General features: G+C 41.3%; 1 protein-coding gene across 9 annotated transcripts in view; it reads left to right on the top strand.

Annotated features, from left to right (window-relative positions):
- DOCK9 (dedicator of cytokinesis 9) overlaps window positions 1-23,379 on the top strand; it is a 1,255,128-nt gene that overhangs the window by 631,428 nt on the left and 600,321 nt on the right. For all 9 annotated transcript variants that reach the window (XM_086947866.1, XM_086947869.1, XM_086947867.1 and 6 more), the window contains exon 8: window positions 4,290-4,464. In XM_086947866.1, coding sequence (XP_086803992.1) covers window positions 4,290-4,464 — 175 coding nt within the window. The remainder of the gene's footprint in view (window positions 1-4,289; window positions 4,465-23,379) is intronic.

The following is a 23,379-nucleotide window of genomic DNA, read 5'->3' on the forward strand; positions in this document are numbered from 1 at the left end:
ACTTGGGTTTTTTGGATAGCACGCGTGCCGCTGCGTTCTGCACAGTCTGAAGCTTTTTCGTGACTCTGCTTTGTGCATTAAGCAGAAGACCGTTGCAGTAGTCCAACGATGTCAGGACCAAGGAGGTGACTAACGTCTTGGCTGCTGAATCTGGTAAGTAAGGAATGATCTTTTTTATTACTTTGAGCTTAAAATGGGCGTTAGCTGCCACCTTGTTTGCATGGGCCATGAAACATAGCTTGTCATCAAATGTCACTCCTAGGTTTCTAACCTTAGCGGTGGGGGTAGGAGGGACACCAAGAACCGATGGCCACCAAGCTGCCGACCAGGCTGGCTGAAGGTTACCAAAGATGACCACTTCCGTTTTATCGGAATTGAGCTTCAGGCAATTTCTTGCCATCCACTCACCGATAGCAATCATCCCCCTTTGGAATCTTTCTGCTACCTCCTGTCCATCGCCCTTTATGGCCAAGACCAGCTGGGTGTCGTCAGCGTATGAGGTGAGGCTCATCCCGTGTGCTTTGATGACACTAGCAAGGTCCGACACATAGATATTAAATAGTGTCGGACTGATGGATGAGCCTTGAGGGACCCCACACGGCAACGACAGTTCCGCTGATTGGAAAAGGCCCATGGTGACTGCCTGGGTTCTGTTGGCCAGAAAAGAGGCAAGAAGATCCTTGGCAGTTAGCTGAATACCCATCCTTTCGACACGGTCGACCAAGATCTTATGGTCGACCGTGTCGAAGGCAGCTGAAAGATCCAGAAGGACAAGCAATGCTGTACCTCCCTGATCACGGATGGTTCTTATGTCGTCAGCTGCCTTGATGAGAGCGGTTTCCGTTCCGTGGTGTTTGCGGAAACCGAACTGTGTATCATCCAGCAGATTGTGACTCTCAATGAATTCCGAGAGTTGCTGGTTCATGGCCTTTTCGGTGACTTTTGCTAGAAAAGGGAGGCTTGCGATAGGGCGATAGTTTTTTAATTCACCTTTATCTAGACCAGGCTTTTTTAGCAGGGGTTTTATCAGTGTGTTTTTTAATGAAGCAGGATAGATTCCAGATGTCAGTATAGTATTACAGACATGTGTGATAATGGGAATGACTGTGTCTGGTACGGTTGCAATTACCGAGGTTGGGCAGGGATCCAGAGCTGACCCAGCTTTGATCGATTTTACTATACCCTTAATTTGGTCGGTGGTGAGGGGTTTAAAATTGGTCATGGTGTTTTTCGGTGTGATCATTGAGGACGTGGCAGGACTGCTGGCGGGGTCTGAATTAAAAGCTTGGTAAATGTCATTGACCTTCGTGAAAAAGAACTTAGATAAGGCATCACATAGTACTTGTGATGGGGGGGGGTTGAGATCTGGGGTATTTCCAGAAAGGGTTTTAGCAATATTATATAGCTGTCTGCTGGAATTTTTCGCAGTCTCTATATTGGTGGTGAAATAGTGTTTTTTTGCAGCTACTATCATAGCTTTATAGGAAGCAAGAGCTTGTTTATATTTTTCCTTATTTTCGCTATCATAAGTTCTTCGCCAATGCCGTTCTCTATTCCTAGTTAATTGTTTTTGAATTTTCAGTTCTTTAGTATACCACTGAGCTTTAGGCAAATTTCAGTTTTTTGACAGAGATTTGGTAGGTGCCAGCTGAGTGGTGGCTTCAGCCAACCATGTCTGAAATTGGTTGGTGGCAGTATTGGGATCAGTGGATAGATCCGGGATGGTGTTGTTTAACAGCATCGTAAGGTCATTGGAGTTGATGTCCTTCCATGCTTTAAAAGTGCCACTATTCATGTGAGCAGCCTTTTTTCTCGACGAGGCTTTAATAGTAAGGTGGCTAAGAATGACTGAGTGATCAGTCCATGTCATGGGGAGAACTGAGGCTATGCACAAACCTTCCACGTTAGAAAAAACTCATAACTAATTTATCAACTTTCACTCCTTGAGAAACTTTTTAGAGTCCCCATTCTTCAGCCCTCTTCCTTACCACCACCATATTTGCTGGTGACCTGCCAGGAGAAAGGTATTCTACAAATGTCTTATTCTTGCTCACTACACTGTCTACACCTGTCTGCCCCCTCATTCTTTACTTCACCTAGCCTTCTCCTATGTGTCCCCTACACAAAAGCTAAGATTTTCACATTTGCACTGGTTTTCCTCTCCAAGCCGCCTCATGCTCCAAGTTCAGATCCTTTGAGCATTTAGCACCTCGGAATAAACCCCAATCATCAAATCTGTAGGGCGACACTCTCATGGCTTTATCAACTTGGATAACCTCCCACCACCACAACAACCCTATTCCCTTCCACTCACTCCTCACTGACCCTCCAGCAAATCATAGGCCATCATGTAGTTAAAAAAATATACATTTGTTACTGTATTATCTGTCTTATGACTTGTAATGCCTGATTCAATCAATGTTGTCACACTACACCCAGTTGCCTCCTACTTTATTGGTACTGTGTACATCATTTCAGGTAGAGAGGATTATTCAACTATAAACAAAAAACACACCTTCTCAGCTTAAAATATCGGTTTAATGTTGTATCTTTTCCATTGATAGTGGATTCTACCAATGCCTACCTATTGAGTTCTATTTCAAAAGTTACTTTTCATGTAATGTATCTATTTATTGATTTAGACTTATTTAAATCTTTTTCGTTTGAAAAATAGTTTATATATCCTTTATAAAGAATATATAAACACGGTATACAAACAGGCTAAAAACAAGTGTTTCTTATTTGCCTGATTAAAAATGTACCTGAAATGCATTGTCCTTAGTACAAACAAACAATCATACAGAGGAGTTGTTCAAGGAAACCCCATCTGTCCATCATAAGAAAACGAATAGTAGGTAGGACTAGTCTCTTGAAAGTGTGGTTACGTTGAGCTAGCTCCTTTGCTGCTTTTTTGCTCTGTGGGGGAATGCGTTTGTGAAAGCGGAGCTTTATGGCAGTGCCACTGCTCCATTCTGGGTCTAAACACAAGTTAGACACCAACACTACATAGCTACACCAGCCCAACTTTTCGTAAACATTTAATCCGTGGGCAATGTTCATTTAACACCATCGATGCTAGTGTTATTTTCCTCCTGCGCTGATCCTTTAAAATTCCCATTGTTCATGACGAGCTGGGCTCGTCATCAGTGTTTGAGGAGGCTACACCATGACGAGCCCAGCTCGTCATCAGCCTCGAAGGGGTTAAATTGACAATAACACATATAATAGGTTTCTGTGATATCTAATTGTTAAGTTGCATGCTTACTCGTTATTGATGTTCAGACCTATATGCTTGTGGATATTCCACAAGAATATCAGCAACAGAATATCGAGAGGCCAAAATATTGTAGCAAAAAATTGAGCACAATGAATAGGGACCGCTGGAGTCACCTCTCCCTGGGGAGTGGGTCGGTGAGGACTCATGTGGCCAATTAGTGCTGTCTGACCACGCCACAATCAATTCATACCAGCACATAGATGATCATCATTACACAAGGAATTCACCACCTTGGCAGTGGCGAGGCATGTCTCGAGCTAACCGATTCCTCTAACTCAGCCACTGCCTTCACGGTGCACAACAAGGCAGGTCCACCACACAATATTTCTCACGCTTCGCCACATTTTCTGTAATAGCGAGCCTTTGCCGCTAACCCGGTCAGTACTAAACTGATATGAGCCTTACAATCTGCAGGTTAGTGAAAGCAGTACTCCTGGATTCCTTACTGTCTGTGACGTTGTTGTTTAGTGTAGTGTAGCATTTATGTAGAGCTTCATACTCCATTATCGGCACCAAAGCACAACTTCGCACTCTGAGACAGCTCCCCAGCACCCCATGTAAAATCTTGCAAGAGTCTGTTCTAGATTCTTCTTGAAAAACAAGGATGGTCCATCCGCTTCTGTCCTCCCGATTAAGGTTCGCATTGGCTCTCTGATGAAGCCACACCTGCATGGCCGAGATAGCACTATTGGCTGTGTTGAATGGGTTGACTTGTTTGAATAGATTACTTTCCTCTCCACAGATGTGTTGTGCTCCGAAACCGTTTTATTCTGAACTAAAACACCACACCATTTTCCTTGGCTTAGCTAAAACCTTTAATGCAGTATAAACAGCGGGCAGCAAGTTTGTGAACAGGGATGAAGAATTGTTGAAGGATGCTTAAGGCGTATAAACAGGAACAGTATCTTTGAGAATTCTTAGCGGCCAGAGAAGCTTACAGAAAGAGTCTTTATTGCAGGCAGACCTTCTTTATAATCTTTGTTGTTATGGAAAGGCTTCTGTTTTATTTTAGAACAACAGAGTCCGGCGCTTTGCTTTTGAGCTCAAGATGCAAGACAAAAGCAGTTATCTTTTGGCCGCAGACAGCGAAGTGGAAATGGAGGACTGGATAAGCACTTTAAACAAAATCCTTCAGCTGACCTTTGAAGCTGCGATGCAGGAGAAAAGAAACGGCGAGTCACACGAGGGTAAGCAAGCCATGGAGCGCCATTTTGTTCCACGTTAGACTGCACGTATTCACTTCCTGTTAAGTTTTTTCTTATTTATTTAAACTTGAAATATTACGCATGTGGTGTATTTTCAAGACCGAAGACGTGTACTGGTTATATTTAGCCTTTATGTAAATAAGGAAGGGGGTGTTTCTAAAATACGCCCTTGGAATGTGAGCATATCTGGGGGAGAGCATATTCTAGCATACTATATTCCCCAAACGAGTTTGTAAATTAGGGGGCGGTGCTTGCCTGCTGAGTCTCACTTTATGCTTCGCTGGTAGCGATACCCCTGAGATATATATTTTTTTCAAAACCATTGTTCCACAAAATTGCAAAAATACATCTAGGGAATTGAGATGCATCACAAATGACCTTAAATGCCCTGGTATAAAAGTCAGTAACATGATTACAATAAAATGCGCCTGTGAAGGTGACATTATTATTCCTGGTGTCTTTGAGAAGTATAGTTTCCACAGAAAAGGAAAGCCGTCACCTTCTTTTACACATAATTCTTCGGTAATGGAGTCTCTTTAAGGCACAATTTCCAGATATTATCTTCCTTTTTTTTTCACTGAACGTGTCGTTGAGGATATGTCCATGTATCCATGGTAACGCCTCAAGTAGGATAGCAAGGTAAATGCAGTTGCAGCTCGATATTAAAGATGTTGGAAGGCCTTTTTTGTCTGTGAAGTGTTCATGACCGGTAACCACCGAACAACCAGTCTTTTTCTGGGCGAAGGGTATTGATAAACGGCACGTAGTTAGACTATCTACCATGCACACATTGTAATATCCGGCTCATTCGCTCTTCCAAAACACCAAGGGAAGGCGTTGGCTGCCAATGAGTTTACTAATGTTACAGTACATTCTTTGAAGAAGCAATCTAATAATTCATAGAAATATAAACCTTTCTTAGTAATTGTACTTCTTAAAATATAGATTGGTTCTTAAGCTGTTTTGTTTTTATTGTTTAATGTGTGTATTTTTTGTGTGAGACAAACATCTGTTTCATTGCATGATTTTTCTTCAAATATTTAAGCCATGGGTTATCTATGAACTGAACGTATGTGTTTGTCCTAGATAACTAGAAAGACAAAATGTTTTCCTATTGCACTCTTGATTTCAAAACCACGTTTTCTACTTTTACTCAATTATGGGTTCGTTCAAGGTACATTGTCTGTCCCAGAGTGTGCATGATAAAGTCACATATGCTCCCTATCTGAAGGTCGATGAGTACTTTGATGCGCTGCTTTAGTACAACAAAGAGTTGCTCATTCCAGTAAACAGTATTAAACTCAAACTTTCACTCAATTACTTTAGTCGGAAGAGTCCTCCAAAAAAACCAACTGTCTGTCTCCAAATATTGTTCTTATTGAATGTACGTTCTATTCTTCATCATAAATATTGTGTTTCATTGGAAATTATGATGAATTCATCATGCTGTTTATGCATCCCTAATGCACTTCGGACCTTGTCCTTTATCAGGGGATATTTATGTCCATACAGCCACATTTTCATCTGTGTGAGTGTTAAAATATATTATCCGTTAAAATATATTATCCGTCCCGCACAAACACAGTGAATAAACACTACACAAGTGGCATTTAATTCCCATCTCAAGATTAAAATGTGCTTAAGAAAATAGGAAATTACTGGAGACATGTTAGGCAGTACTTATTAAATATGAACTAGACCTAGTCCTTTTGATAGTTGGAGAAATATTACAAACCATCAAAGAAGCTGAACACAACATAGAGGAAACTAAGTCTCAGCTATATTATTATATGAACATAACAGAAGTGAAAATTATTGTAAAAGACATCACCAACACATGGTAAATATAAGAAGGAAATCAATAAGCAAAAAATCTACAAGTTTAAAGGAGATACCACTGATTAGAAATTAGGAAGAGTTTATACATTGGAAGAAAACTATACTTTAAAAAAGAAAGAACAAATCCACGATAGTTCTGACTTTACTTAAGCAAACTCTACATGAGATGGAACAGTGATACAAACAAATGGAGTACCAAGACCTTAAGGTCAAAAGCTGAGTAGAAGCACGAATCCAAAGATCAAACACCAGAATGCAAACAACATTAGCAGGTTCAGATGCACACAAAACTACTATAGCAACTTCCGCATCTATGCTAAATGATCAGAAGACCATCTTATAGTGAATATCTCCAAAAGACACCTTACCAACTTGGAGAAAAGGGTTCTACAAGAAGGAACAGGCTTGGTACCAGTTCATTAAATCAATGCATTGCAAAGAGGAAGTGCTCCATACAAATTAATTTGCAACTTGCAGGTGAGACAATCTTTTGAGTGTAGTGTGAAAGACAATTGAAATTCCAAAAGTTAGCCAGAATACAAATAATTCAATCCACCTTCAGATTTCTACACATCTGTCAGCCAAAACATTCTAGCCATGTTTCAAAAGTGGAAGAGATATCACTTTTACCCCCAACTAAAAAATGAAGGAATACCACACGATAGCCAAGGAAAGGGGAGTCTGCATTAAAATAGTTAAAAATCTAATTATAATTTTGATTAAGGTGATAAAGAATGGGTGCTACTAATCATGGATTTGCAGTTGCTAGACCTAGATCCCACAAAATAGATTCAGATCACACAACAGACATATTGGCTAAAGCAGGAGAAAGGTGAAGGATTCTGGAAAAAAAACAACTATATCTATCACCACAGAATCCCAAGATACCCAACATTTACGTGATTCAAAAATACTTAATGATTTAATGGGTCGCCTGTTCCGATCCATTGTTTTATCTGTGGATTTCATACATAAATGTTTTGGGGACTACATTAACCACTATTTGCATGAACCAGTTAAAAAAAAGACAGATCATACATCTGAAATTTCTGTAGAAAATGTAAGGCCTTGATATGCCCACTGACTCACAGATTCCCTTTGTACTCTGGATGTAAAGGAATTTTCGCGGGGTCATCAAAGCTGCAAGCTATCCTAATCTCTTCATTGCTAAGTTTGAAAGGATTTCAGTTATGATAAAGAATGGGAAAAGGAATGCGTGTTAATCAATCAATGCAATTCATTATTCAGCCGGAACCAAAAAAGCACAACCCAGCTGTAATGCAGCCTGGGTGGAGAACATGCTAAGTGCGCATGACTGTTTGGCCCTCATGCGCACATAGTGAGTGCACACCACTCCCCCCTTCTCTGTCAGCAGAGCAGCCCGCCCCGCCCCGCAAAGCTGGTGCAACAAGAAAAATAAAATAATAATAACAGTGAGTTATTATCCTTTTATTTTTCCTTACACTGCTAAAAAGCAGTGGGGTGATGCTCCTCCACCTTAGCGGAGGAGCTGCCACTGCCACAAGTAACATCTGTATAGATCCTAGGAATTGAAATTGTCTACCAAACACATTTAGAATGGATTTAGCCGTTGTTGGGGATCTAAAGTTAATGATCACACAGTCTCCTATTGTCTCCCTTTTGCCAGGGCCTATCCAGGGAGTTCTTCTAACCATTATACCCTAGTATGGCAGGGTGAGAGCCAGCCAGCCTTACTTTTGAGCCAATGGATTGTTTTATTCTTCATGAGTAAATGTGGAAATAGTTTGGACGTCTTTCAGCACCAGCACATTCAGGGAGCAGTTGGTGAGAGGGATGAATTTTGCACCTTAGTTTTAGAGGCTTCCCCAATAGCTCTGCCTCTACCAGTCTCCATTAGACCCTTCCTTGTTGATAGGCGAGCTCCCATTTGGTCAGCCCTAGGCGCCTGCGGGTGGATATCCGAAGCATTGGTTGTTGGAAGAGATCCACCTGCTGCCAAACTGGGGGAACTTGTGGCCATGGTTAGAGACGCTCCAGTCCTGACCTCAGAACATGAGGTGTCTAATAGTGCCCTCATTAGCGGCTGAGTGGCAGAAAGAAAGTTCAAATTACTTAATTGGACTTCAAAAGCCCCCAGTCGGGAGTAAATGGGTTCAAACATACTCAATATAGATTTCTTAAGGTCACTACAGAGGGCGTTAATTTTGTCAAGAAGAGAGTCTTCTTCTACAGACCCCTTGTCGTGCTTTGGTACACGATTTGCAATGTAGGGCTTGGAGCTTACTACAGCTCTCTTCCTTTTTCCTGCCTGCCCCCTGGTTGTGGTACCATTCGATTGAAATTTGTCTGCCTCCCCCATAGCCAGCTCTGATGAGCAGGCGCATGCTGTTACAGACACTGTCACCTCAGGGCTTCACTCTGTGCCTCAAATGATAGTTTCACAGCTGATACTGCAGCTTTAGGCATCCATCAAGGGCGGTACAGGTCTTGGAAGGACTCTGGGTGGTGAGAAGAGCAACAAACGGTGCTCCCTCCGCTTGCTTGATCTCTTTTGAGCTGACTCCAACCGCCGTTTTAGATACCCATTCAAAGTAGTGCATGCCACACCAGAGGGAACCATCAGGGTCTTGCGCTTTCCCATGTCACAGTATATTCACCAGGAAAATGAAGGGTGAATATTATTTAAAATACGGTACTGGTGGATTGGCTCAAAGAAAGGGGGGATGGGATTCAGCCCAGCCTCACCTCTTCTGGACTCTGACGGGCGCAGGCGGTCAGGTCTTTACCCGAGCATGTCCCGTACCACGGGATCTGGAAAGCACTTTCGCAGCACTGGCGTGCTGCAAGCCCTTCCTCCTCGATGAACGAAATGTGTGCTGGGGAACAACATCCCACCCTTGAACTGACCGGCAAACAGTCTCTCTACCAGAAGGCATATCTGCCATCATTACTTTGATGCCATTTTTGTTCACTGGAGAAGGAAACAAATCTAAACTGATTGGGGTGGGGAAACATCTGCAATTAAAACCACTTGATCACTTAGATTAATGAACTAGCCAACACATCCATCACATCCCTTGATGGAAGGATGCAACTACAAAATAAACTGCTTTCCACATATGTGTACATTAAACTCAAACCAATAACATGTCAGCTTTCATTAGCCAAACCTCAAAGGCCACCTTCTCTTCTGTCAGGAGTTAACCCTTTCGATGCTGATGACGAGCTCAGCTCGTCATGATGCACAGTTGAGCTGTGCTGATGACGAGCTGAGCTCGTCATGAATCCAGCCTCAAAGCAATTTCCAGCACAGGGGGGGAAAACGCCCAGCAGCCATGTGGTTAAGAGTGATATCTAACCCCCGAGAATATCTCAAACAAGAACAAACATGTTCCAGGTCCAGAGCAAGGGATCAAACCTTTCCATCAAGTAACCAGCAATACCAGCAATTATGTATACTGTTTGAATAGTCCATGTGGAATGGTACACATAGGAAAAGTAGAGAGCAAAGTCAAACTCTGCATAACAAACAATAATGCAACACTAGAAAGAAAATCCTGAGTCAGCAGTAGTCTCCATTTCGAAGAAGCCTGACACATGTTAATCAACTGAGATACCGTGTCTTAGAAGTAATTCCGAACATATTGTGACAAAAAATATTTACAGCAAAGCGACATAGCATACATAAAAAAATGTACTCTTTGATTACAAATGAATTCATTGACAGATGGAGATGTCCTGTTTTCGATAGATTTCGGCTCAAACACCACTAATGCGGGATACGAGGCAAATAATCTATACCATTATGTACTACTTTACAAGATCACCTCTTTTGGGTCTTTACCACTGGTACATAACAGCTGTAGCACCAATATCCAATCCTTGTTATGCAAAACTAACTTGGGCTATTAAACACCGGATGCTAGATGATGATTGAGTAAAATTGGCCGTCTAGACACATTTCATATTACTGAAGCTTGGCTACATGACAGCTGATTTTCTCCTTTATGTACTAGTACCTCCGAATTAGTCTGTCTTTAGACAAGCCCACCCTATTCTAAATTGCAGGGTGAACAACCATAATTTATACAAGTTATTTAGCCTTATACTCAAAGCCTTTCACAAAACGTTCCCAGGAGAATACTTGACCTCTGAACTCAAAATTGGCTGTCACCTTCAATCTTTTGAAACACTGATAATTCCCAGAGAGGACTACATCCTATACTAATAAACAAACGTGTACCTGACTTACCAATCCTCGAAACAGGTACCTATGATCACAATGGATCAGGGAGCTAGCTGTGGGAGTAAGTAGACAACACAATACTATATACCATTGAATAATGTTTGTACTCTTTATAATGACCACAGACTCAAGATGTTTTAAACACCTCTGTCTAATCATCATCATCATCATCATCATCATCATCATCATATGCCATGAGCCAAAAATTTACACAGATCAAACTATCTATAACTAGAATTAGAAATATTGTATAGCTATGAATGAGAGTAAGAATCGAAGGGAAAATAAGGAACACGCTAATTTAGATCAACAGACTTTCACAACTTCACTAAAGGCGGGTAAAGAAAAGGAACATACTAACTAAAGTAGACTTTCGAAACTCATTAACGGTTCAGAGGAAACAAAACTTATGAAATTTGATTTATCCAGATATACTTATTCTCTATAGGGAGGGAAAGAATGGAACAAAACTATATATGCAAACGATTCTGCATTTGACTAAAGGTAGGTAAAAAGTGGAACATACTAATAGACAGAATGCACAGAAATCTCATTTATAGAACATCAAGGAAGAGAAAAAGGAACGTATGCAAGTATATTTTATTCGGGACGTTAGGAAAGAGGTTTAGGAAAGACAAACACCCACATAGATTATATTTACCTAGGATAGATTGAAGACTAACCCTGGCCACGGGTCAGTTGGGAAAGGCGGGAAAGGACCCTCAAGGACTCAGGTTGCCAGTAGGCGAGCAGGTACAGCTCATGGACAGTCAGGACAGGATAACCCCAGGATTTGGATCAGGACCGGGTTCCTCAAAGGGTACGACCAACACCCACAGCTTCGGTTGCAACGCCTGCTCTACTCTCTCTCTGCAAGGAATCTGCCAATAACCCCGATTGGGTTTTCGAATCTCCTAGCAAAGTGCTTCGCCAGCACTTAAGGTTTCCCAAACCCCGACTGAGTCTGTGGAAATACGGACAGAGTGCTCCGCAGCTCTCTGTATCAATCACCTATAGAGTTCGTTGGGTCAGTGACAGGTCAGCTATTCGGACAAGTAGGACAATTTTTCTTGCTAAACCTAGGCTAGTTATACTGTTTTCGGGTCAGTGTACCACCCACCAATGTTGCAATTGAAAGAATCCCCAAGTTCTGATTGGACGAAAGAGGAGGTTAGGTCATCACACCACCTAAATTTTAGACTTTCTCAGGCTTAATATTCATTTTCGAACCCACCCCTTAAATTCTAACTTCCCATGGCATATGTTTTACAGAGAACAATAGAGTACACAGCAGTGTATTACAAATGTTGTGAATGCAGGTACAAGTCAGCTTCGTCTTGCTGGGTAACAGGTCGATTCCCAGGAGCATCTTGGCTTCGGCTGCCAGCTGGCTGGGTTCCACTGCTGCAGGGTTCATTTCCCTCATCACATGACAAGTACCATACGGGCTCTTCAAGATGGAGTAGCAAGCGCCTTCCAGGCCCAAAGAATACGATACATGAAAAGTAAGCGAAAACAATATAGAAACACAGAATAAAAAGTTACACTGTATACCATGAAATGGCTTTACTATACCCCTTACTTTATAATATCTATTGCATTAGGGTAAGTGCAGAACAAACAGCTTTGCGAAAGCGGCAATGCAAGCTCGGAGCATATGAGAAAACAAAGCAGCCATCTTTAAGTGCATTGCGCATGAGCAACAAGTTCCCACCAGAACTGCGAGTGCGTCACATCACGTGGGTATGACCGACGCATGCGCAGACTAATTTCCCGCAAAGCAGCGGCCATTTTAGAGGCAAGCGAATTAGTGTTAGTAAACACATAGGCAAGCTTCACTGGGACACCCCTTGTAGTGTAAAATGTGCAATATTAGTAAGACAAACAGATTGATTACAAAGTTAAGGTTATTTGAGGTTCTTGAATACAAGCAAGTCGCGTAACGTGTGAATACTTGCTCCATCAATCCCCTCTTTGATGATATTTACTATCATCACTATTAATGGAACCAGATGCCAACTTTTCACATTTCACCCAATTCAATTTCTTCAAACGTTTTGTTCAGCCTTTTCCCTGCATCCTTATTAGGATGGAAATTCTTTTCCTTTTGTAAATCTGATTATTTAGTTCTTCTAATTCGAGTTAATCAACATTCCGTTTCATTCCTCTCTTATTCACAGCCTACTTCTTTTTGTGTTTTCGACATTTGCAGCAAATTATTATGATCAGCACAATTAAACGTATTCCTGCTAGTGGCATCAGTATTTTACTCACAAGACTTTTACCTATGTTAGAAAAACAATTACCTACAGAGGAGAAACCATCAGTTAGTCTCTTCCAGGCACTGTCAACCTCCAGTGGTCTCACATATTTCTTAATTTCAACACTTTTCTCAGGAATGTAAATGCAACAATGTTGCGCTTTCAACATTCTAGAGACTCCGCCCTCTTTTGCCAATAATTTGTCAAGAGCAAGTCTATTCTGTAAAACCATAGATCTGATCGCAACCATTTCGGCATTGACCATCAGGAAACCTTCAGCAGTGTCAGTTGATAACCAAACTACCACTGTAGACAATTTGCAGATTCTGTGTGTATTCAGAGTCACTCCCACTGCAGGTATCAATGCACTAAATATATCACCTAATATTTCTACTACACTTTCTCTCTTACTACGCACTAATTCATTAGTGTTTTCATTGCTTCCAGCGACTCCATTCACATGGTATATTTTTGGAAGACAATTCCAAAATAACAGCTTCCATACCAGTGATCCGGCAATTTGAAATAAGCCTTGTTTTCACATATATAATAAATTCGGGGAAACACAGGTTCTGATCCATTTTTGAAACCCCAACCTCCAATTACCTTGTAATTGTGTTCGCATTCACTGGAACCAATGAATATGTTATTATAATAACTAGTCTTTTCTCTGTGAAGACAAAGTTTCCCTTTCCTTTCGAAATCCAGCAACAAAGCAGGATTAGCTCCACCATTTGAGGTGCTTCCCATGTTTTCTGCCCACTTAGGAGTTTTCTGTCTTTTATCATTCGCTTTTCTTTGGAAACTTTCTCTCCTTTTCTCCGCCATATTTAGAAACATTTTCTCTTGTTCATGTAATGAACATGTTAAGGTATCTCTATGTGCTTCACCTAAATCTATTGTACCTATGGTTAGAAAATATTCTCCCATATAACGTGTTACATCACTTTTAGTATGTACAGGATTCAGATTTCCACGTATAGGAAGTTCAGAAAATATCACGTCTGAGTTAAAGTAATAGTACTGTAGCGGTCCTCTTTTATAGAACAAACTAGCTAAAATACTACAGGAAATTCCATAGGTTAGTGGTAAATGACGATAGGTCACACCCTCAGCTACTGAAGTAGGTAGCTTCATACAGACGTAACAGTCCTCTATTTCCATTGCTTCTACGCAGTGTACTAACAGGTTTGCAAATACATTTAAATAAGTTCTATTCTTGATTCTGTGATAGTGTAGTCCTTCCTCATCTGATGCATCTAAGTCCATTCCAGTTTGTCTAAGGCTAAGTGCTTTCTCTTGTGTCTCTACTCTTTGTGGTGTATCTTTCGTTTGCAGCTCTTCTATGTCTTTTGTCACTAGTTTAGTAGGGTACAAATTAGTATCTTTACTCATCATGTAAGGAATAGTAATTGTTATTCCTATCCATAATATCACTACTAATGCTATACTACACAAACATACTTTGCAGCATGTTTTACAACAATTGTGTCTAGGTCTTCCATTCACATTGGAATCAGACATTTTGGCTCAAAAGAAGTTTCTCAACCCCTCTTTGTAACTTTGCACAGGTTGCTTATACAGGGCAACGTTCAGGTTGGTTCTTCTTCTTCGGTAGTCTGGTCAGCAATCAATTCTTCATCACTTTCGTCACTTATATCAAGATTTTCAAATTCCTCCAACACCAGATAAGTCCATTCAGGATTCTGATACTTATTGTTCAGCCTCTTTACTCGGGCACTTCTTCTCTTAGGCTTTGCTCCAGACTGCTCAGCTTCGCTGTAGTCTTGATTCTCTTGCTCAAGTTTTTCCTCTACAGTCTTTAGTCTTAGTCACAGTCTTTTGACAAATCTTGGCTCTCTATTCTTCTTTTTGAATCTTTTAACTGGCACTGTTATTTGGCTTTCTTCTAATGCTCTTTTGTTTTTGTTCAGTTGTGGCACATCTGTTTCAACGTCTTCTTCTTCCCTTTCTGTCTGACTAGTCCCAGGTCTTATTTCGGTTTCTTCTGCCTGGTTACTAATCTGGCCTTGTTCAGGTGTATGCTGATTTTGACTTTTGGTTGTTTCAACTTCTATTTCCAGAACACATTTGTCTAGTTCTATCTGATCCTGTTCAAGCACTTTGAACTTTTGATCTTCTTCTGCTTGAACTTCCGCCCTATTTTCTATCTGTCCCTTTTCAGTCTCAGTAGTTCTTGGAGGTGTGTCGATAACCTGTTCTGTCCCTATCTGACCTTCCTCATCATCTGTTTTGACATGGATTTCGATGATCTGATTATCTCCTTCTATTCCTGTCTCGTCCTCACTATCCCTCTCTCTATCTAAGTAGGTTTGTCTTCTGGTTCTTATTGGATCGAGTGTCAGGTCGATTACTGGGACTCAGTCATCTTGACTGGTGCTCGGTTGTTCTTCTTCAGCTACTTCAGGACCAACGTCTGGAAACCCCTCATCTGCACAACCTTCAGCCTCAGTTTCTTTGTCTTCTGTCACCTTTTTCGTATGGCTGCCATGGATCCACAGTGGCACACCCGCACACTTCACCGCAGTTGTAGTTGTGGTAACCAGAATCACTTGTCATTTCTTTCCCCACTTCGGTGTAAGGCAACTCGACCGAGTATGTTTCTTAATTACAACCCAATCACCAGGGTTCAAATCATTGGCTGGAGTTGCTGGCCTGGCGACTGCGTCTTCCCCAATCTGGTGAGAGATAGAACGCACTTGGCCACCCAGTTGCTTGCAGTACTCTAGCACCAAATCATCAGAAATGTTTATCAGTTTGTATCCTGGTACCCATGCTTGCCGCCTTACTCTTCCCATCAGAATTTCATGGGGGCTCAGGCCTGTCTTCCGATCTGGAATACTTCTGAGTCCCATCAAGACAAGGGGCAAAGCGTCTATCCAATTCATTCCAGTAGATTCACACATTTTCCCCAATCTTGACTTGATAGTGCCATTCAGTTGTTCTACCACTCCAGAAGCCTCTGGGCGATATGCTCAGTGCAGTTTTTGTGTAATTTTGAATGCTTCACAGATTTGGCCTATTATTTCATTCTGAAAATGCCCACCTCTGTCTGATTCAATTGTGACTGGAAAACCGTACCTAGGTATTAGTTCCCTCAGTAACAATTTGGCTACAGTGATGCTATCATTTTTTCTTGCAGGATAAGCTTCTACCCATTTTGAAAATAGGCAAACAATGACAAGGACGTACTTCATACCTCGACAGGGGGGTAACGGAATAAAGTTAATTTGTAATCTGATAAAAGGACCTTCTGCTTTCCCAATTTTACCTGGTAAAACTACTGTTTTCTTTCCGGGATTGAATTGCTGACAGGTCAAGAACCTCTGGCAGAGTGCCTCTGCTATGTTTCTGAACTTTGAATTGAACCATGTCTGTCTAAAGACACGGACCATTGCACCTCTTCCTACATGTGCATCTCCATGTATTAACCTAGCCATAGGAGCAAGCAAGCTGTCTGGCAACACAGGCATATCATCACTGGAAACAATGACACCATCCTCATTCCTTCTCTGACAACCACATTTTCTCCACCTTTTCTTTTCCTTTGGCCCTGCTGCATTCTGCAACTCTTTCAGTTCTTCCCATGTTTGTACATCTTCAAACACCATAAGTTGGCAGCTGTTTCCGCCCCCCAATTTGATATTGACTGACATTTTATGTCTTGCACAATGTTGGGCCAATTCGTCAGCATATCGATTACCTGCTGTCACATTGTCATTGCCAGATTTGTGAGCAGCACACTTGACCACTGCCAATTCTTTAGGAAACTGGATTGCTTCCTGTAGTTCTTGTACAACTTTTCCGTTTCTGATAGGAGTACCTGAAGAAGTCAGGAACTCTCTTTGCAGCCACAATTGGCCGAAGTCATTCACAACCCCATAACCATACTGGCTATCCGTGTATATAGTTATTCTTTTATTTTTCCCAATTTTACAGGCTCTTGCCAATGCAACCAATTCGGCTACTTGTGCAGACTTAACTCCTTACAAATAGGATGCTTCGACTGGACGTTCTAAGGTACACACAGCATAGGCAGCACTAAGGCCTCCATCCTCATGTCTTAGACATGAGCCATCTACAAACAGCTCGAAATCTTTAACAGTCAGGGGCATTTCCTTGATGTCTGGGCATGGTTTTGTACTAAACTCAGTCAGGTCAAGGCAATCATGCTCGACCTCTCCCTTTACTTCTGCAATGAGTGAATTTGGTAATCGGGTAGCTGTATTCAGTATGTTACATCAAGTAATGGTTACATTTGCTGCACCCACTAGAATTCTCTCATACTTAGTCAGCCGACTAGGTGTGAGATACTGGGTTTTAGTTCTGGTCAGTAAGATTACAACTGCATGTGGAACATACACAGTTACAGGATATCCCATAATGATGGATTCACTCTGTTCAAGACTCATGCAAGTTGCAGCCACTGCTTTCAGGCATCCAGGCAATCCAGCAGCCACTGGATCCAAAGTAGCAGAAAAATATGCCACTGGACGTCTAGTCAAACCATGCACTTGGGTTAGGACTGAAAGTGCACAATTGTCTCATGTGTCACAAAACAGCACAAATTCTTTCAAGTAATCAGGCATTCCCAATGCGGGAGCTGTACACAGGCATTCTCGTAACTTTGTAAAAGCTGACATGCTTTCATCATCCCACTCCACTGGGTCTATTGCTCCTTTCTTTGTCATTTTTATCAATGGTTTTGCTAGGACTGCAAATCCCACAATCCACTGCCTACAGTATCCTACAACTCCAAGGAACATTCTGATTTCTTTCTGGGTATTTGGTAGTTCCACGTTTCGAATTATTCTAATTCTTTCTGTGGTCACCTTCCTGATACCTCTCTCTATCTGGTGTCGCAGATATTTCACTGAGGAGGTGCAGAACTGTAATTTGTCTGGTGATACTTTATGCCCTCCTTCACCCAAATGGTTCATAAGGCGATGGTGTCAACAACACAGTCTTTCCGACTTTTAGACGCCACCAAGAGGTTGTCTATGTATTGCACTAGGACTGATTCTCCAGGTAAGACCAAGGATTCAAGGCACTTTTTCAGAATCTGATTGAAAATCGAAGGACTCTCTGTGTACCCTTGAGGGACACGATTCCAGACGTACACATGACTGTTGAATTCAAATGAGAAAAGAAATTTGCTGTCTGGATGCAATGGGATTGAAAAGAATGCGTGACATAGGTCAATGACGGTAAACCATCCAGCATTCCATGGAATTTGGTACAAAATCACTGCAGGATTTGGAACAATAGAACAGCAAGGAACAACAATTTTATTTACCTTGCGCAGGTCCTGCACTACCCTGTACTTTCCACTAGGTTTCTTGATTCCAATTATGGGCGAATTACAAGGACTGCTCATCACTTCTTGTATAATGTTGGCTTCTAACAATATTTTTATTTCGATGGCAACCCCTGCTTTTACTTCTGCACTCATTTTATACTGTTTAGTGTTCGGGTAAACCACATCTTCTTTTATGGCAATTTTAATTGGGTAAACATTTGCCATTAATCCTACATCTTTTCCAGTAAAATCCCATACCTCTGGTTTCACTGTCTGTTGGAGTTCTTCAGGTAAGTCTTGTATTGTCAGTCTTTTGATTTCTGAGTCAGGTCTTATTAACATTAATTTGTAAATTCCGTCTTCATCTGGGGTTTGTATTTCAACGCCTTTTGGTGTGCAAAAGATGGTGCAGTTCATTTTGCACAGCAAATCTCGTCCTAGTAAGTTCACAGGACTTGAATCACAGACAACGAACCTATGCATTTCTTTAAAATTCCCTATTGTAATCTCCATGGGCTCGGTAACTGGGGTACTAATTAATTGATTAGAAACACCCACTACTTGGATTGCTTCTACCGAGAGGGGTAGGTTTGGAACATCTGCTGTTCTCACAGTAGACCGGGTAGCACCAGTGTCCAACAGAAAGGTGACATCATTTCCTTCAACCTTTCCTTCAATGTATGGCCCTGACTGGTCCACCAGCAAGGAGGCGCCAAGCACGCACTCCTCGTCCTCCCCCCTCAGGCACCGTCAGTAAGGTTCATCACAGAGAAAGGTATCATTCAACAGGAATTGCGAAGTTGCTGCATTTCTATCCTCCCTTCCTTCCCAAACCTCTGCTTCCTCACCCTGTTGTGCTTTGCTCCTATAGTTTAGCCTAGGTGCACGAGGCAACTGTTGCTGTTTTACCTGTTGCTGTGTCTTTCGTGGTCCCTCATTCTGCACCTGCGGATTTCAATCATTAATTTGTACATTATCATTCTGCACAGCCTTACCCTCGTCCCTCCAGTGCCCTATCTTTCCGCACCTGTGGCAGGGGAACTTTTTTTGAGCCTCTTCTCGGCTCATTTTTACTCGGGCTTTACTCCACCCCCAGGGCCTTGATTCTGGGTATTATTCATTTTACTTAACTGTTGTTCTTGGCGCTCTTCTAATTTTTCTTGTGCCCACATAACTTTTTCTTTTAATTCTTTTCGTTTATTTTCCAGCTCATCTTCACAATATTTGGCATACTTCAGGACCTCATCAAAAGGTTTAGCTTGCCAGCAGATTTTATTGTGTTTGATCCATTGAGAAATCTCAGGTCTTAACCCTAACAAAAAATCGATAAATGAAGTGGGTCATATCCTTCATTTCAATGTTATCTAGCCCACTATACGTTTTGAGCACTTGTAACAAACGTTCATAGTATGAATGCACAGTTTCATCTCGATTTTAGGTAGTTCTATCTATGCGGGTCCAATCAGTTTCTTTAGCAGGCACCTTTCCTTTCAAGTACAGTATTACCTGGTTGTGTTTCCTCATTACTTCTCCCGAAGGAGCTCTTGTCTTTGGGTCTCTGGCATATTCTTCATTTGGCCAATCAACAGCAATTTTACATTCTGTCCACAAATCTACGGGAACTACAATGTCAAAGAACCCATCTAGATCTTTCAGGAGACATTTTTGAACCTTAATAAATCTCTCAACTTGTCTGTACCATTCTACAGGTTTTTCTCGTAATTTTGGGAAATCATTTGTGAATGACACACTATCCTGTCGGGACCATGGCCCATGTACATATCCTCCATCTGGCACTTCTCGCATAGGATACAGTGTTTCTGCCTTGTCAGCTTCTTTTAGGGCATATTCAGAAGTCACTTGTCTGGATCTACTGTCTTCCTTTTTCTTTGCCCACCTGGCTTTCCATTTTTTTAGGTCTCCCCATTTCTGAAACAGATTCAATAATTCTCTTATCTGATCCTTTTTCCCTGACACATTCATGTTTTCTAAGTCTTTGTCAGAAAATTCTGCTCTGTAGGGCTTTTGCAACACTTTAGATCTGCTGACGTCTATTCCCATGCTAGCTGCTGTGTCCATTAGTTTCTCATGGAACACTCTGGTGTTTCTGGTAATACTTTTGCAAATGAATAATAATTCTTCCTCACTAAGGGTGTTCAGCCTGTCTAGTCCCACATTCCCAGCCATCAGTTCTTCCAATTCTATTCTTAATTTGTAAATATCTAATGGTTTTGGCTGAGGATTTTTTTTCTCTAATTCTCTGGTCCATCGATCTATTTCTTCCGAAGTCACTACTGTGGCACTTCTAGTACCTGTAGATGACTCTATCAGGACTTCTCTTGCACTAGTCTGAGTGTTCTTTCTCTGTGAACTGCCTTCTGGTTCCCTTATGGGCAAATCCATCAGGGAGATTACAGACTCGCATTCACTTGCCTGGTCATCAACCATTAAGGGCTCTTTTCTTGGCTGCACCACAGCTGGAGTAATAACTGGAGTCTTTGGGCTAACCTGTTTATCCCCGTATAGGGGAACAACTGGCCCAATAGTTACTGGAATTATCAGAGCTTCAGGACTTGAATTTAACTGGGATATTTTCTGGATGAGTTCATTTCTCTGTTTAACTAGAGCTTCTCTTTCTCGGTCCTGTAAAACCTTTTCCATGGAGGTTTCATGTATCACTTGTGGAATTAAAGGAGGGTAAAGATTCGGTGCAGTCAGATTTGTCATACTTGGTCCCTCACCACAAGACGGCCTATAATATGGGACAGTCGGATCGGGCATGCTCGACCCCTCATTGTTGCAGGCCTGTAACCTGGACCTGTCGGATCAGATGCACTTTCCCTTCTATTACTGGTGTAATAGAAGGGAAAGTGCATCTGATCCGACAGGTCCAGGTTACAGGCCTGCGGTAATGAGGGGTCTAAAGTTGCTAAAAAATGGATTTTTCGCACTCAGGGACCTAGACTCCTCATCATATGGTGGTGGATTTTTCATTAATAAATCCTCCAGGTATTCATCCTCAGAATCACCAGCAGTCATTAAGTGTCTGGTTTTCTCTGTCCTTTTTCCTCCTACGGGTTCGTCTACAGTACGTACTGGGAACAGTCCTTCTATCATCATGTTCTGTCTCCACTGCTTCATTTTTTTCTCTTATGCTTCTCTATGCATTTTCGGATACCATTTGCTTATTCCTTTGTCAATTCTAGGTCTATCTCTCTCAAAGGCCTCAATCTCCCATTCTTCTAAAGCCTCATTTTGCGTCAATCTTGGTCTGGGATGTAAATCATTCATTTGGGTCCTCAAATTAAACAAAATGCTACCATTAAAGGTACTGTCTAAAGGGAATGATAAAACTTCGCCATCTTTGGTATATTCCACCCAATTTTCCAACCATACACAGGTATGATACCCTTTGTCAAATAACATGAATGATGCTGGAGTATTAGGTGGTGGAATGATTATACCCTCTCTAGTTTTGATGGGTTTATCCTTCTTGAAGTAATTTTTAACTTTGTCTACGAGAGTCATTTTTCTCTTGCTTCCGTACATATTATAAGGTCTGCCTTTTAACATCTGTTCCTTACCAAACCCTAAGTATTTCGGATCAGGTAAAAATTCTGGATACCACATATACTTCGTAAAACCTAGTTCGTGCGTGAATTACCTACTCCTGTTTATTAATTTTCTTCCAATGCTAGCGCGTCTTGTAAATTTCATCAACCAATCAACACTGTGGTTTCAAATAATTTCAACCAATGGGTGCGCGGCTTTTTTTCGTGAGACAGGTTCTCACGCTTCTGCGCTCACCCCTCCCTTACAATACCAGCTCCATTACACACCCGCTGTTTCGACCAATACCAGCGCGGCACAGAGTGACGTCAGCGCAGCTCCGCGACTGACTCCCTCCTTCACAAGGTAACGGAAACTTGATTTCTTTTTTAAAGTGCAAGTGCTCTATTTAATTTACAAGGTATAACATTCGACACTGTACTCGAGTGTCTAGAAAGAAAGATTTTTTTTCACTGCAAGTAAACCTCTTCTGTCTACTTTTCATATACTGCGGATAGATCCCTTCTGCCTACCCTTCACACAAGCATTAGAGAACCTGCTACTACTTTGACTCATCCACTCTTTTCGGGATATATACTAAAGTTTCACTAGCGAACTCTTTTGCTATCACTCAAGCTCCGATGAACCTACTACTCCTTCCGTGTGACCCTTACTAGGTTATATCACAATTGAAGTTTCATTAGCGAACTCGTTGCGATCATTTATTCAACTATTCATACAGAAACCCTAATTAGCGTTCCAGTTCTGCCTAACCATGCACTAATTTTCCTCGAGTAACTGACCTCACCGCAAGATGTATTCTCCTCACCACCCGCTATTCTGCCTCCGGAGATTCCAGACAAACATATAACAATCACTAACGAGTTTGTTAATACATATATATCAATATATCAGCATTTCATCAAAACATTTCAAAAACATTTCATAACATTTCAAGGCAATTTTATATTCGATCGATCGATACTTTTAGCAGCAATAAATTTTAGCAGCAATTATTATTTTACACAGTTTATCAACAAGTAACCTATCTACCAATCTTAACTAGTCCCTAACCATACTACTGCTACCAGAAAATTACTGATAGAGCGCACAGGTCACCCAACTAACTTTATCACCAAATAATGCACACTTGGGCCCATAAAAATATTTTCACTCTACTTTAATCAGGTAACCTACACACTATTATCAGTAATTCAGTTCACTTCTTGTTTGTTTCCGTGTACCTGACTTACCAATCCTCGAAACAGGTACCTATGATCACAATGGATCAGGGAGCTAGCTGTGGGAGTAAGTAGACAACACAATACTATATACCATTGAATAATGTTTGTACTCTTTATAATGACCACAGACTCAAGAAGCAATATTAGTAAGACAAACAGATTGATTACAAAGTTAAGGCTATTTGAGGTTCTTGAATACAAGCAAGTCGCGTAACGTGCGAATACTTGCTCCATCACTGTGTCAAATCTATAGTGTATATTATTCCAATGCGCAGAGCCTATTGGGAATATGGGAACTACACTACGTCAACATAGCAGTTTATTGCATAATGTCCATGCCGTCCCATCTGTTTCATGCATTGTGGTATAAACTACTGTCCTGTAACTAAATCTCACAACCTCAGTGCCTAATCTGTGCTGGTGGTTGCATGTGGAAGGAACAGTCACTCTTTTATG

This window comes from Lissotriton vulgaris, assembly GCF_964263255.1.
Source record: "Lissotriton vulgaris chromosome 8 unlocalized genomic scaffold, aLisVul1.2 SUPER_8_unloc_1, whole genome shotgun sequence".
Classification (NCBI taxonomy): Eukaryota; Metazoa; Chordata; class Amphibia; order Caudata; family Salamandridae; genus Lissotriton; species Lissotriton vulgaris.